Source organism: Spermophilus citellus (genome assembly GCF_964194105.1).
Source record: "Spermophilus citellus genome assembly, chromosome: 5".
Lineage (NCBI taxonomy): Eukaryota > Metazoa > Chordata > Mammalia > Rodentia > Sciuridae > Spermophilus > Spermophilus citellus.
This window is the reverse complement of record NC_138186.1, coordinates 14,084,843-14,101,859: the sequence shown is the minus strand read 5'-3', so window position 1 is coordinate 14,101,859 and position 17,017 is coordinate 14,084,843. Positions and strand designations below refer to the sequence as shown.

General features: G+C 39.0%; 1 protein-coding gene across 1 annotated transcript in view; it reads left to right on the top strand.

The window, feature by feature from the left end:
* SYCP2L (synaptonemal complex protein 2 like) overlaps nt 1-17,017 on the top strand; it is a gene marked incomplete at its 5' end in the record, with an annotated part of 98,402 nt that overhangs the window by 48,395 nt on the left and 32,990 nt on the right. Inside the window, 2 exons of the mRNA XM_081296463.1 lie at nt 2,020-2,068; nt 4,495-4,642. Coding sequence (XP_081152589.1) covers nt 2,020-2,068; nt 4,495-4,642 — 197 coding nt within the window. The remainder of the gene's footprint in view (nt 1-2,019; nt 2,069-4,494; nt 4,643-17,017) is intronic.

Here is a 17,017-nt window from a genome sequence, read left to right as displayed (position 1 = left end):
AGAAACTCGGATGTCTTCAATAGACAATTTGTACCAACATGTGTTTATTCATTTTATCTTTTATCCAAAATGTCTGGAACTAAAAGTGTTTCATATTTCAGAGTTCTCTGGATTTTGGAATATTTGAACATTACAAAATGAGATAACCTGGGGATGGGATCCAAAGTCTAAACATAAATTTATTTTTTATGTATAACTTATGTCCTGAAGGTGATCTTATTTAATATTCTTAGCACATCAGTCACCAGTGATTTGACTATGACCTGTCACTTGAGGTCCAGTGTGGAATTTTCCATGTGTAGCATCGTATTGACTCTCAGGAAGTTTTGGGTTTTGGAGCATCTTGGGTTTCCAGGTTAGGAATCTCTGCCTGATATCCACACAATGAAATACTATGCAGAAATAAAGGAATGAATTATTGACATGAATGTGACATGAACAAATCTTAAAATAATTATGTCCAGTGGAAGAAATGAGAAAATGTGCATATTGTATACTGGAATTTACATGAAATTCTAGAATGTGCACACTAAGCGCAGTGGATGAGTGGTTGGCTGGACATGCATTTGCAGTGTTGTACTGGAGATCTCTAGAAGGTACTCATTTTGAACAACTGAAACGACACCTATTTAATGGGAACTCTGCATTCCCCTTCTCCCCCAGTCCCTGGCAATTGCCATCCTGCTGTTTCTATAAGCATGAGTATTTTGGATACTTTGTATGTTTGGAATTATGTGTAGTACTTGTGCTTTTGTGATTTGCTTGCCTTAGTGTAATTCTTCATGTTCATCCATGCCATTACCTATGGCAGGATTTCCTTTTCTAAGACTGAGTAGTATTCATGTGTGCACACGTGTGTGTGCATGTGTATGCTATGGTTTCTTTATCCATGCTTTCCTCATGGATAGTTGGGTTGTTCACAAATTGTGTTAGTCAGCTTTAGGGTACTGTAATAAATAAATGCCTGAGATTTTTTCAACTTAAAGAGAAGAAAGGTTTTATTTTGGCTCACAGTTGGGGTTGGTTGACTCTGTTGCTTTGGGGCCTGTGGCAAAGGACATCATGGCAGGACCATGCAGCAGCGACAACTGCTTATTTCATGGTGGCTGGGGAACGAGGGGGGGAAAGGACTAGGATCCCCAAATCGCTTTCTAGGGCATGCATCCGGTGACCTAGCTTCCTCCCACGAGGTCCCACCTCTACCACATCCCTAGCACCGCAGCATGTTGAACAAGCCTTTAACCTGCAGGCCTTTGGGGAGCACTTACCCAAATCATACCATATCTCCTGGCCATTGTGGATAACACTGCAACGAACACTGAAGTGCAGGCACTTTCTGATCTCGGTACCTTTTGAATGTACACTTTGTAGGACTGCTGAATTACACGGCAGTTCTATTTTTATTTGGGGGGGGGGGAGTACCTCTATACTATTTTCCGTGGCAGCATCTCCCTTTATTCCCATTGTTATTTTTACAGTTACGTTACATCCTAACACTCATCCGTAAAATAAAAATAATAGACCACATGTTTGATAAATGAATAGTCAAAATATAGAAGGAACTCCTACAACTCAACAGCTGCTAATAATAATAATAACCCAAGTAAAAAAGTGGGGAAAAGACTTAAGTAGACATTCTCCAAGGAAGACCTACAGATGGACAGTCGGCTTAGGGAAAGATGCTTAATGTGCAACATCTGTTTAAAGCACCCAGGTGGCTCTCGGGCGAGGCCAGGCTGGAGGAACACTCTGCAACCTTGCTACTGGCTGGCCCCTTGCCAGTTCTGCTTAGCCTTCCTCTTCTGTGTGTGCCTTGGGCAAGAAACTCGGCAAAGTTTATTTTCTTATAGTCATTGTCTTCCAGAGAATCTGTGTGAATAGACTGCAAAATAGAATCCAGTCTGCAGGACGGATGCTCCCCGTGCACAGGGGTCATAATTGGGCAAAGGGTGGTGAAGTAAGGGAAGGAAGAGGGTGATGGTTGTACCAGTTCCATTCATTGGATCTATTTTATTTTAGGGAAGATCCTGCTTTCCAGAGTGGCAGAAAGCAAAGGCGAAGGATGTCGGTAATGTAGTACCTTGGATTATTTTAAAATAATAACTCCCCAGATTTCAGTTACTTGCATGCTACCTATAAAATGTGCCATAGCATGATTCCTGGTTATCTGTTTTTTAAAACTATCTTAAATTTATTTTAAAAGAAATCATTTCAATTTTAAGTGGAAAAGCAGTGTTCTAGCAAATAGCACTTGAAAATCGCCAAGTTAGACTATAGGCTCTGAAAAGTCCCGTCGGCCATATCTAGGATCATCAGTTTGGACAGATTAAAAGTGAGCCCAGTCAAAAAACTCAGCAGAAGGTAACATTGTCACGTTAAATCCTAATTGTTTGCAAATAGGTAGTGGACAATTTGAAGGTAGATGCTCTCAGTCCTTTGCCTCTGTAGTAAGTGCTCATTTAACAGAAAAGAACCCGCTCATGTTAGCTAGGACATGGTGGACCCTCTCTTTGCTCCATGGCAACAGAATCGGGTGAGTGGCATCTCCGTGGCCGCCAGCGCTTAAGTGCACAGCCAGACAGCTCTCCCAAAAATGCACCCTGGGGCTTCCCCTCTTAAAATCTTTGTCCCCTCTTTTTCCCCCTAAATTACATTAGGCCCCTTCTTGCTTTGCTATATATTTTTAAAAGTCTTAAGCACTCAAAACTTATCCCGAGTAGATCAGACCTGTTAAAGAATCAAAATGTCTCGCTGAGTCAGCATTGCTCAATGGCATGCCTTATGTCTGTGCCAATGACATCTATTCAAGTGACACCATTGATGACCGTTTGCTTTGGGAAGCACAGTGCTGAGTGTGGTCCATGTTCTCCCTTAAAAAATAAAGAGCAAGATGCAGAAAAGCCTGGCTCATGAAAGTTCCTGTTGGAAATCACCTTCTCTAACCAGTGTAGGTGCCCGTCCATGGATTCATGGCCAACATGTAGAGTATGGACTCAGCAAAATACTGTTCAACCTCATGGAGGGAAATCCTGTCACTCGAGGCAGCGTGGGTGAGCATGAGGAACATTAGGTTGAGTGAAATAAGCCAGGCACAGAAAGGCACATCCTGGGTGGCCTCACTTGTGTGGAATTTTTAAAAAGGTCAAACTCATGGAGATAGGGAGGGAAATGATATCAGGGGCTGGAGGTGCTAGGGAAAATACGGATCAAAGGATACAACATTTCAATTAGACAAAAAGTAGGCCTGTCTTATCTCAAAATGACTATAGTTAATACAACTTAAGTATACTATGTATTTTTATGAGAATAGGTTTTAGGTGTGCTCATTTTTAAAAAGTATGTGAGGTCATGCATGTGCTAATTAGATTTTAACTCTTACACCATGGATTCATATATCAGAACATCACGGGGGTGCACCAGACATATTCACGAATTTTGTCAGTTAAAAAATGACCCCTACAAAATGCTAAACCACGAAACATTTTAAGGGAGGAGTAATTGGGTCTTACAAATGAATTTATTTGGTAACTGGACAACTAACCACCCTCACCCCTGGGCTGTGGTGGTGATATCACAAAAACTGACATTAGTTCAATTCTAACCTGGTTGTGGCCTTGGGAGATGATTCTGCGTTTTGTCATTTGAGATAGTGGGTATATCCTCCAGTGGATGATGCTTCCTGTTTGAGAAGACTGAGATGCTTTTTACCAGTTACTGTGTTGGGATCCTTCAGAATCCCCCCTTACCGCAGATGGGAATGGTTGTTGCAGCTGAGTGGTGGGTCCCCAGTAAAGCAGAGTGGTTTGGGGACAGAACCCCTGGAGGTGCCCAACACAGGTCTCATATAGGGTGGGATTTTTTCTGTTAAAATAGAAACCAGTTTTAAAATGGAGCATAAACATATTTTCATCATAGCATTTATTTTAGAAGCTCAAAAACTATAAAAGCTTTTTTAAACATAAATATCAAAGTACATTTGAATTACCAGAAAATATCAACTTTATTCTAAATCACTAACCTATTATAGTCTAGTCTTAGTTTCAAAATGCTTTGTTTTCTATAGAAATGATCCTCCTGGTTGGTTTCAGTTCTTCTAAGGCATAGAGAACCAGGTCTTTGCAAAATAAAAAGGGGTGTGTGTGTGCGCTTGTGTTTACACATCTGTGTACTTTGTTTTGTCGTTTGAGTTTATGCTTTGAAGTTGGCCAATATTCGGTGCATTTTCTTTTGAACAGGAAACATCTCTTCAAGTGCAGATACTTGATTAAAAATTATGTGTCATCCTCTACAGTGGCAACAGGGTTGGAACTCACTAACGGAATAATTCCTTTTTCTCTCCCTTGTGCACATTTTTATGATGGGAGGGAGCCAGTTCTTCCAGAAGGACTTCCTTCTCTGATGCCTTGATTAATATGTGTGTAGTAACAGGATTAACTGTACGTCAAGGGCACTGGCCCCCCTTGGCCGGTTACTTAGCCTCTGTGTTTGTAAAAGTTTAATTACAGGAAACATCTTTTCTCGGAGAGTAATCAAGATTCCAGTTCTTCTACCAGTGAACAGTCTTGGAGCAGTAACCACAAAAGGAAATCCCTAAAGCCATATTCTAGTAGGAGTAAGACTAGAGTCAGAAGCAGTTTAAGAGGTACCTTTGCTTGCCATCTTTTGATGGCATCTCTGATCAATCGGCGGGTATTGTTTTTTTCAGTGTGGGGGATGGTAACAAAGAAATATGATTACGGGCCCCCCTTTCCCATTTTACAATCACACCAGAAAGGAAAAATATATGTACATAAAACAAAGAATATGGAGTTAACTAGAAGTTATTAAAAGTCAGGAGTTGAGCTGGGGAGACCTCATAAGAGCTAGAGCCACTTTCAAGTACAAGGTGGGTAGGACTTGAGCTAAGCCTTGGGAAAGGAGTGGGGTGTGAAGAGCTGAGAAGGGGAAGATTTTTTAGGTAAAAACCACCAAAATGCACCCAGGAAGTGAGGGTGACGTTCAGGGAAGGTGTTTGGAGCAGGAGTTCACACCAGGTGGTGAGGAACAAGGTGGAATCATTGCAGAAGTATTTAAGAGCAGACACACGAGCGGGTGCTCAGAAGTGGGAATAGCTCTAGCAGTGGCCTGTGTCATTAGAGGGAGAAATGGACCTCTGTGTGTGTCATAACTAAATGTACCCACTGTATGCTTATTTTCTTTTGTTCTTTAGTCTTGCCACATTTCCTTTTCAGTAGTGGCAGTGACCATGAGAAAGATCAAGTAAGTAAATTGTGTTGGACTGCCCTTGGCCCTAATGGGTTACACAACTTTTTTTTTCCCCTCAAAATACTCCAGCAATATGAGAATGATGAACCAGAAGTTTGCTGTCATGTCCACTTCTGCCAATAGAAACTGCAAGAATCATGGTGGTGCACACCCGTAATCCCAGCTATTGAGAAGGCTGAGATGGGAGGATTGCAAAGTTGAGGCCAGTTAGGCCAACTTAGCAAGACCCTCCCTCAATAAATAGAAGGGCTGGGCATGTCACTTAGTGGTGGAGTGCATCAGAGTTCAATACTGAGTACTGAAAAAAAAATGAAAACCTGTAAGGGCTTCCAAACTTTTAGTATGAATCTTAGGTAAAGATTAGGATCTTTTTTTTTCATTGTTTCAAAATATTGTTAAATATTAATATAGGATACCAAAAACCTTGGCTATTCTGAATTCCCACAGATATTTGCTCTTTTGAATTTGTTCTGAAGTAAACTTGGTTTAATTTCTCCTATAGTTTTTCAGTTTCTTATATTTCTTATATTGCTTCTAAAGCTTTTTTCAGCATATAAGTCTTCATTTTGCAAGTGGTTCAGGCTTATGTAAATATTGAACAAACCCTTGAGGTTTTTAAATTTCACTTATCCTCGTTTTATACCAAGGAGTTAAAAGTATGGATGCCAGTGTCCTCTGGACCAATTCAAAGCCACATTTTGCCTCTTGTCAGCCAAGTTATTCCTTTGCTTAGTGGTTGGTTTTTGTCTGTCATGTGAGGGGTGTATAGACTACAGAGTCCGTGAGCACGGACATAGGGTTTTATGAGGGGCCACTGCTGTGATTGAGGCCTCCTTGGCACCCTGCCTGCTGGTGCAGAAACTCAATACACTGCAAGTGCTCTGGTCGCAGCTCCAGCTGCGTGCTTCACTAAGTACATGTTGATTCTCAAGTCATTCAGGATAGAGTGTAAACTTTTGAGCCAGAGTAGGTACAGTTTTCCCTTGGAATCCATGAGAGATGGGTTCCAGAACTCTTTGGTGACCAAAATCTATGGATGCTCAAGTATCTAGGCATATCCTTCTATATACTCTAAATCATATTTAAGTTCCTCATAGTACCTAATGCATTGTAAATGCTATGCAAATAGTCACTATACTATCTGGTTCAGAGAACGGTGACTAGGGGGACAGTTGATGTATAGATTGAGTAAATGCAGTGTTTTCTTCAGTAGTTTTGATGGGCTGTTGGTTGAATTTGTGGGTATGGGACCCATAGATATGGAGGGCTAATTGTAGTTGGTTATTTGTTGACTCATTCAACCCAAAATAATGAAATGGCCCCAAAGAATAGATTATCTAGTAAATATGGCTTTGGTTTTTAAATAAGCACCAAAGAAACATCACAGATGTAAGAATTCTTAAATCCAAGCTATGCAACTGGTAAAGTCTAGGCTGATGTTCAGTGAGGGTCTTGTGGACTTTCCACTTAAAATATATTTTCCTGTGCTGCAGTATAAGAATAATTATCTTAGTGGTTGGTTTTTGTCTGTCATATGAGGTATGTATAGACTGCATAGTTGTCAAACTTTTCTGTAAAGGGCCAGATAGTAAATATTTGGACTTTTGTGAGTCATACAGTCTCTATCAATAACCCAACTCTGTCTTTGTAGCCAGAAAGGTTCCATAGATGATAGGGAAATGAACAGCATACGGTGTTCTAATAAAACTTTATTTAGAATAATAGACCGTGGGTTGTACCTTGCCAAACCCTGATTCAGAACAGTGGTTCTCAAATTCGAGTGGTTATCAGAAAAACTAGGATGACTTGTTAAGACAGATTTCTCAGTCCTATCCCCAGCGTTTCTTATTGAGTAGGTCATAGGTGGCACTTGAATATTTACATTTCTTTCATGTTCCTGTGTGTTGATGATGCTCTTGATCTGGACCACACTCTGAAAAGCACTGATTTAGAGTTTATCAGTTGAAGTATGACCTGTTTTTATAATTCTGAAATTTCCTGGTCTTTGGGTTTATTTTTGAATGCAGTAAATCCAATACCTAACTTCTTAAAAGGATATTGAAAATGTCTTGGGATTTTTTTGGATAAAGTTTTCAGTGGTTATAAATGCTCATACTTAACAAAGGTGTCATTATGTTAGGCTGAACTTCTGTCACCAGTACGGGAAGACATTGATAGGCAAAATGCCACACTTCCAAAAATTTCTGAAACTGAACCCCAGCGTAGCCCTTCCTTTTTAACTCCTGAAGATTCTACACAGAAAATAGGTAAGTGTTTTGTTGTTGTTGGTTTGTATAGACAAAAAGTTGTATTTGGAGACAAGTGGTTTGAAGCAAACCATTTTTTAAAAAGCCATGAAGGAAAGTGTTAGTTTGTGATGGCTTTTCCCTTTAATGTCTCCATTGGCAAAGGATGGGAGATATTTTGTTTATATTTTGCTTTGACATTTGAAATCAGATTACTCATAAGAATTGCCAGGTCTCCCTTTAAACATGCGGGAAAACTCAAGTGATGACCTAGAGCAGGAATTGATAAACTTTTCCCATAAAGTACACTGATAGCAAATATTTTTGCTTCTTGAATGCATATGGTTTCTGTTGCAGCTATTTAACTCCACAGTTGTAGCACAAAATCAGGTGCAGACAAGATTTAAACCAGTAAGCAGGCTTCTACCAAATGTTATTTACAAAATCGGATGCAAATTGGATTTGGCCTGGTGGTCCAGTTTTGCCAAGCTTTGTTTTGTAAGCATTACGGTAACCCTCCCTGTATCTTATTGGAATTGTTTGCGTCTTTTTAAGTTCATAAGCTTAGGGATTTTTCTTTTGTTCACCTTTATCATTCTACAGTTTAGCTGCTGCCAGGCATACACTGGCACCTAGGAAGCACTGGGCCTCTTAGCCTGGCTGCCACTCATAGAAATGTAAGGAAATAGAAAGGGAGAGATGAAGATGCAGCATGAAGAGAGAGAAGCAGTGAGACAGAAAGTTTGGGAAAAAGGAACAAACTGCAAATCAGAAACAATTAGCAAAAGGCCACAGTAAGTCCTTACCTATTAACAATTACTTTATTGTAAATGGAATAAATCCTCCAATCAAAAGAAAGAGTGGCTGAATAGCTTAAAGAAACAAGATCCAATGACATGCAAGAAACTTACATTTGTCTTAAGGAAAAACAGACTGAAAATGAAGAGATGAACAAAGATACACTCCATGTAAATGGTAACCAAAAGAGAGCAGAGGTGGCTATACTTAATATATACTTTCTGTCAAAAATCTGTCATCGATCACAAAGATTAATGTATTATGTTATAGGGGTCAATTCAAGAAGAGGATATAATAATTGTAAATATATAGGCACCCAGCATTGGAGCACCTAAATATGTAGAGCAAATATTAATAAAATGGAAGGAAAACCAACAGCAATACCATAGTAGTAGGGGACTTCAGAAACCCATTTTCAACAATGGGCAGATCATCCAGAAAGAAAATCAATATGGAAATGGTGGACTTGGATGGTACCATGGAACAAGGGACCCAACAGACATACAAATGTTCCATACAACAGCAGAGTACACATTCTCAAGTGTACACTGGACATTGTCCTGGATATATCTAATGTATGGCCATAAAACAAGTCTTAACAAGTTTAAGAGGATTGAAATCATGTCCAGTATCTTTTCTGACAACAGTGGCACAAAATTGAAGTGTTAACGGGGAAATTTTTGGAAAATTCACAAGTGTGTGGACAGTAACATGCTTCTGAATAATCAGTGGGTCAGAGAAAATCAAGAGTCTCTTGAGACAAAAGGAAATGGAAACAGACTACACCAGACCCTATGGGATGCAGCCAAAGCAGCATTTAGAGGGAAGTTCATAAGGATAAAAGCCTACATTAAGGACTAGGGCTGTGGCTCAGTGGTAGAGCGCTGGCCTAGCACGTGTGAGGTCCTGGGTTCAATCCTCAGCACCACAAATAAACACATGAAGGCATTGTGTCCATCTACAACTAAAAAATTATTTTTAAAAAAGCCTACATTAGGAAAAAAAGATGTCAAATGAACCAACTAATTCTACACTGCAAGGCACTAAAAATAGAATAAACGAAGACCAAAGTCATGAGAAGGAGGAAAATATTTGAGGGCAGAAATAAGAGAAATAGACCCTAAGATCATTTAAAAGAGCTACAAAACAAATTAGTTCTGTGACGCTTGCCTGTAATCCCAGTGGCTCAGGAGGCTGAGGCAGGAGGATCACAAGTTCAAAGCCAACCTCAGCAAAAGCGAGGTGCTAAGCAACTTGGTGAGACCCTGTCTCTAAATAAAATACAAAATGGGGATGTGGCTCAGCAGTCAAATGGTCAAGTGCCCCCAAGTTCAATCCCTGGTACCAAAAAGAAAAGTTTTGTGAAAAGATAAAAGTGACAAACTTTGTCTTATCTAAGAAAAAAGGGGGCTCAAATAAAATTAGAGAGTCAGAGAACATTACAACTGATACTACAGAAATACAAAGGATCATAAGATGCTGCTGTAGAAAATTATATGCCAACAAATTGGATCACCTAAAAGGAATGAATAAATTTCTAGACACACAAACCTACCAAGACTGAAATGAACCATGAAGTAGAAAATTTGAATAGATTCAAAGTAATGAGACCGAATCAGTAATCAGAAATTTCCCTTCAAAGCAAAGCCCAGGACATGATGGATATATGATTGAATTCTACCAAGCATTTTTAAAAGAAATTTAGCTGATCTTCCTGAAACTGTTCCAGAAACCCTTGGAGAGGAGGGAACATTACCAAGTGTACTTTATGAAACCAGCATTACTCTGATACCAAAGCTATATAAAGACACTACAAGAGAAGAATATTACAGGCCAATGTTCCTGTATTATTCAGAAATCTCTCTCAATATACAAGTAAATGGATTAAAACAGTACATTGAAAACACTGATCAAGTGGGATTTATCACTGGGATGTCAGGATGGTTCAACATATGGAAACTAATAAATGGAAAAAACCACATTAACAGAATGAAGGATAAAATCCTATGACCATTTCGATAGATGCAGAAAAAGTATTTGGAAAAAAATTCAATAAAAATTAGATGTGTAAGGAATCACCTCAACATTTTTAAGTCAGTATGTGAGAAGCCCACAGTTAATATCGTATTCAGTGGTGAAAACCTGAAAATTTTAAGATCAAAGCAAGCAGCCTACTCTCACCACTTCTACTCAATAGAATTCTGCAAGTCCTAGTCAGAGACATTGGACAAGACAGAAAAAAGGATCCATACTGGAATGGAAAAAGTTAACTTGTTACCAAAAAACTCTTATATAGAGAGAACCACCAAACTTCTTCCACCAGAAATCTCAGAACTGCTAAACCGCTTCCCCTCGAAGTAAAATTATGGGATAATAAGATCAATATATAAAAATCCCTTGTGGTTTTTCCCCCTGTTTATTCCCGATTCAAATTGGCTGAAGAAAAGGCACTTATCACAACATTTTCCACAAAGATGAACTAAAGTAATAGATATATGGCTGTGCATTTTTGAGATGAGCATTGAGGAGAGACATTGAAAAGCAGCTAAAGACTGAAACTTGAAAGATTTAGAGACTTAAGAATAACAGTATAGTGAGAAAAACAAAATACCCTGGTATATGAGGGTCTGCAGACAGGAGTCTTGATTACGTGGGATAAGAGTGGAAAAAGTCCACTGGGTACAGTGGCACACACCGGTAGTCCCAGAGGCTTGGGAGGCTGAGGTCGAAGGATCATGAGTTCAAAGCCAGCCTCAGCAAAAGCGAGGTTCTTAGCAACTCAGTGAGATCCTGTCTCTAAATACACAAAATAGGGCTGAGGATGTGGCTCAGTGGTTGAGCGCCCCTGCGTTCAATCCCCGGTACCACCTCCCACCAAAAAATAAAATAATAAATCCTAGAAAACTGAAGCAGTATGGATGCTGACAATCCTAAATACTGAAGAGTTTCAATCCCCATGTGCTTGCAGCTCACTTAGACAAGTGATCTGAAATCTGCTCGGTATCCTTGCTTTGGAAAAGGATCTCTGGTTATCTCCCTGTGAACCCCCCCCCCCCAAGTGCTGTAGCTAGGAGCCATCTTGAGCAATGATCTGTCGTCTGTCTGGGCTGCTCTAGGTGTCAGAACCCCCTGCGTATTCCCGCATCCAGGACTCCACAGACACTCCACCACACTCACTTGTGGGTCCCTGTCTCATGACCCCTACACGGTACAGCAGAACAACTGTGACTGAAGTCCACTGGGTGCCCTGCAAGAGAGGTGTTGGGACAAGGAGGAGAATGGAGGACACTGCCCAAAAGAACCAAGAGAGTGGAGCCCTGGCCCTCTGAGACTAAAGGTGTGGTCAGCTGCATAGGGACTCCCGCTAAATGCTAGGACTGCAGGCGGGCGCTCCCCCATTACTGGCAGGTTGGGGAGGGAACTACTAGTTCGGTCATCCAACATCCCTTCATAATAAAAGCTCTCAACAAGTGAGCGATGGAAAGATCCTGCCTCAACTACTGAAAGCTACATATGCAAAACTGTCACCAATGTCATATCCATGAGGGAAAGCTAAGATCATGGACAGTACAAGTACGTATTTTCATTGCTTTTATTCACAGAGCTTTTAGAAAGAAAAGGCATCAAATGTGAGGAAATTATCTCTGTAGGCATTATTCTATATGTAGAAATTCAGATATTCCACCAAGAGACTATTAGAATTGATAAACTCGGTAAAATAGCAGGATGCAATGTCAACATAAAATATCTGTTTTCTATATACCAGTAGCAAAGTTTGCTGAAAAAGAAACCATGAAGGCAATTCCATTCATACTAGCTAATAAATAAAATAGTCCAGGAATTAACCAAAAAAAAAAAAAAACAATATATCTCTACAGGAATAACCAGACAGATGAGAGAATTTGTGAACAGAAGGAAGATGAAAAGACTTCCGTGTTCACGACTGAAGAATTGATAGCTGAAATGGCCAGACTGTCCAGTGCAATCTATAGATTCCATGCATTTTCCACCAAAATACCCATAAAATTCTTCACAGAACTAGAAAAAATAGTAACATTCATATGGAAGCACAAACTACACTAAATAGCCAAAGGAATCTTTTTATAAAATAGCAAATAATTTATATTCCTGGGTAAAGAAACTTATTCTATTTATATATATATATATATATATATATACCCATGAATAATTCAATTTAGTAAGGACTTTGTAGAAAGTACAATAACGTATGAGAGGTTTGGGTTACAGTGTAAGTATGTTATTTATATTTATATATATATAATATATAAGTATATATATTTATATTTGTTGAATTCTAAAATACTCAAAAGGTGTTTTGATATAAACCCGTTTGGGATTAGCGGTGTACTTTCCGGCTAAATATCACAGAAGGGAGGATTACACATTTCTCCTCTAGTGATATATAAATATGACTGGTCTCCTCCAGTCTCCCCACGTTAGCCTTGTCTTCTGTTTAGACTTTATAAATCCTAAAGGTTCTAGTTCAGAAACAGCTTTCATAAAGCAGCCTGGATAATTCCATCCGTCTCTTCTGGGGTTGTAGAATTGGCATTCATCTTTTCAGCAGCTGTCACGGGGTTGACTAGCCTGCTATGCTGCAGGAGCAGTTGATAAGTGATGCAGATGTCAGGGGCAATGTTTGGAATTCAGTCTTCCCTTTTCAGTGTTTGTTCCTTAAATAACAATAAGGGTTGCTGAGTGCTGTGTGGAAGGTGTGATACTGGAGCAGTATTTAAATACTCACATGGAGAGCACTGAAGTCTTAGGAGGCAGAAGGTATTCACTCACTAGACAATGAGGTTCACAATTTTTTCTTTGAGTGCATTAAACCTGATTGGCTGCTTTTTTATTGTTAACTCCTTCGTTTCCAGGAAAAATAGATTCCATGTGTTGTGAAGAATGAAACTGTATGCTACATTTGTCATTAATTTGGTTTTATGGTATGAAAAATCTTTTTCATTTTGAGACTTGAGATCCTAAAGTTAGAACCCTCTTCTGAAGGTGAGAGAGATCTGTCTCCTGAAGCCCCTTTGGCTGTGATCCAGAAGCGGTTGCTTTGGCATCAAGGCTCTGAAACTGGGCCATGAACTTCCCTGTTCTCTTTGATTTCTGAAGCCTGGTCATCAGTTCCTCCTTTGCCAGTGTCTTTTTTTGGAGGATGAAAGACTGAGATCAGACAGCTCCGCTGGTTTGGACTCCTTGGCCACATTGTGGCAGATGGCATCATGGTAGTGGTGGATGTAACCAAAGCAATCTTGAGCAAAAGAGCAAAGTTGATGGCATCAAGTATCTCATTTCAAGACATAGTACAGAGCAAGGTAATCAAAAAATGGCATTGGCATAAAAATAGACACAATGGAAAAAAGAGACCCCAGAAGTAAATCTATGCATCTATAGCCAGCTGATTCTTGATAAAGGTACCTGTCATGGACTGGGTGAAGGAATGTATTCCCAAAAGTTCACGTTTTGAAAGCCTGATTTTAGTGCAGTGAGGTTCAGAGGCGGGGCTTTTAGGCAATGATGAGAGCTGTAACCTCAGAAGTGGATTATTTCATTTGAGGGGGTAACAATTTGAGTGGACTTCTGGGTGGTAACTGTAGGCAGGTGGGGCATCCTTGAAGGAAGTAGTAGGTCATGGGAAGGGCATGCCCTTGGGGTCTACATCTTTTATTTTTTAACTATTATGTAGCTGAATAATTATTATTTTATGAAGGTTTTTTGGTGCATATTATTTTAACAGAATAGTGAGTTTACTGAGGCATATTCATACATACATATAATATGGTTTGATCAATTTCACTTTCCAGTACGTCCTCTTGCCCTTACCTTCTCTTTCCCCCATGCTCCCTACCTCTATTCTAGTGGTTTCCCTTCTACTTTCATGAGACCCATTTTTTTCTTTCTTTTCCCTCTAACTTTTACAAATGAGAGAAAACATCATGACACTTGTTTTTTTCTGAATCTGTATTATTCAGCTTAACTCGATACTTTCCCGTTCCATCCATTTTCCTGCAAATGCTACTATTTAATTTTTCTTTATGGCTGAATAAAACTCCATTGTGTATGTATATATATACACCACATTTTTTTTTAGATTTTTCATCTGTTGATGGACACCTAGGGACAGGCAAAAATTTTCTGGCTAGACCCCGGAAGCCAAAGCAAAAATTGATAAATAGGATTACTTCAAACTAAAATGCTTCTGCACAGAAAAGTTAATATAGGAGACAACCCCACAGGATGGAAGAAAATGTTGACCAGTTATTCCTTTGACAGAGAGTTTTGTTCAGGACATATAAAGAACTCAAAAACATAAAATAATTTAGTTTAAAAATGGTCAAAGAATATGAATAGACACTTATACAAGGAAGAAATACAACTGGACAACAAATATGTGGAAAAAATGTCCATCATTAACCATCAAGGAAATGCAAATCAAAATGAGGTACTGTCTTTCCTGAGTTAGAATGCTTGTGTATTTATATGTACATACATAACAAATGTGTATATACACAAATGTATATATACAAAATTAGTGAGGAGGTGGAGAAGTAACTTGTATGTGCTTATATGGTGATGGGAATGTAACTAGGTACAGCCACTATGGAGAGCAGTATGAGGATTCCTCCAAAAATTAAAAATAGTTCTATTATATGATCCAGCTATGCCACTCCTGGGAATATATCCAAAGGAAATGAAATCAACTTACCAAAGAGGTACCTGCATGCCCATGTTTGTTGTGACACTGTTCATAGTAATTAAGAAATTAGCCCGAGACTTTCTCAACAGATAAATAGTGGTATGTATACACCATGGTATTTACTCATGCAGAAAAATGAAATCCTGTCCTTTGGAACAAAACAGATAGAACTGGAGGAACTTATGTTCAATGAAATGAGCCGGATGCGGACAGTACTATAGGTTCTCATGTGGGGAAGTTAAAAATGTCAATCTGCAAGTAGAATAGTGACTACTAGGGATTGGCAAGGGTTCATGTTGGGGGGTAAGTTAGAAAAAGAATATTTCAGTTTGATCAGGGCATGCTGTACCCATGTATGAAAATACACTAACCCCATTATTATATAATTATGCTAATCAACTTTAGTCTGTTCTATATTCTAGTAATACATTATCTGGAAAATGAATCAAGAAAATTATCCCATTTTAGTAGCATCAAAAGAAATAAAACAGTAATGAAAACAAGTAGATGAAAGACCTGTATATGGAAGTATATAAGACATTGATAAATCAACACAAATGGAAAGATCTCTCATGTTTATGGATTGGAAGAATTATTTGAAACACTTTTAGTTGTAAATGGACACAATACTTTTAATTTATTTGAATGTGGTGCTGAGGATTGAACCCAGTGCCTCACATGTGCAAGGCAAGTGCTCCACTACTGAGCTATAACCCCAGCCCTTGGGAGAATTAATACTAAAATGTCTATACCATCCACAATCTAGAGAGTCCAAGTAATCCTTATCAAAACTCCAATGGCATTTTTTTTTTTACCAAAAAATAGAAATCCCAAAATTTGTATGCAGTAGCAAAGGACCTGTCATGGACTAGGCATGGAATCGGGACTAGGACTAAAGCAATCTCAAGAAAGAGGAATAAACCTGGAAGAATCACACTCCCTGGTGTTAAACTGTTACAAAGCTATGTTACTCAAAACTGGCGTGAACACAGACCTGCAGACCAATGGTAAGAGAACAGTTCAATAAGAAACCCATGCATACATAGTCACCTAATCTTTGACAACAGTACGGAGAATACACAATGAGGAAAGTTTCTTCAATAAATGGTGCTGGAAAAATTGGACATCAATATACAAAAGAGTGAATCGAACCCCTCATACCATTTGAACTATTAAAATGGATGATAGACTTCGATATTGTAGACTTTAAAGAGAAATGGCTCCTTTACATCAGTCTTGGCAGTGATTTTAATATCGCCAACAAAAGCAGAAATAAATGGTGCTGCAAAAAACTTCAAAGGAATCAACAGAATGTAGAAAATAGTTTTTAAAATACAGAAGTAACTAAATAGAAAAAAAGATAAAGGCAAAATGCTTAAACACTTTCCCAAAGAAGACACACAAATGACTGACAGATTTGAAAACCACAATTAGCTATCACTTCATGCTTGAGGATGGCTACTATCAAAAAGACGAGAGGTAACAAGTGTTGGCAAATGTAGAGATGGAAACCCTCAGTACACTGGTGGTGGGAGTGTGAATTGGTACGATCCTGGAATTCCAGTTGTGGGTATCCAAAGGAAATGACATAAGTATGCCAAAGAGAGAGCTGCACTTTCGTGTTTGCTGCACCATTATTCATAGTAGCCAAGATATGGAAACCACCCAAACACCTGTCAATGGATAAATGGAAGGAAAAAAAATGTGGTATAGATACATCATGGAATATCATCCCATTCCACAAAGGAGGAAGAAATCCCACCATTTGTGACAACATGGATGAAGTTGAAGGACATTATGCCCGGGTTAAGTTAGATCACACAGCATCCATTCGTCTGGCTCATTTATGTGTGGAATCTACAAAAGTCAAACTCATCAAATCAGAGTAAAATGGTCGTTGCCACAGGGGTGGGGGGAAATGGGAAGATGCTGATCTAAACATACAAACTTGAAGCCGTGAGATGAACAAGTTCTAGAGACGGAATGT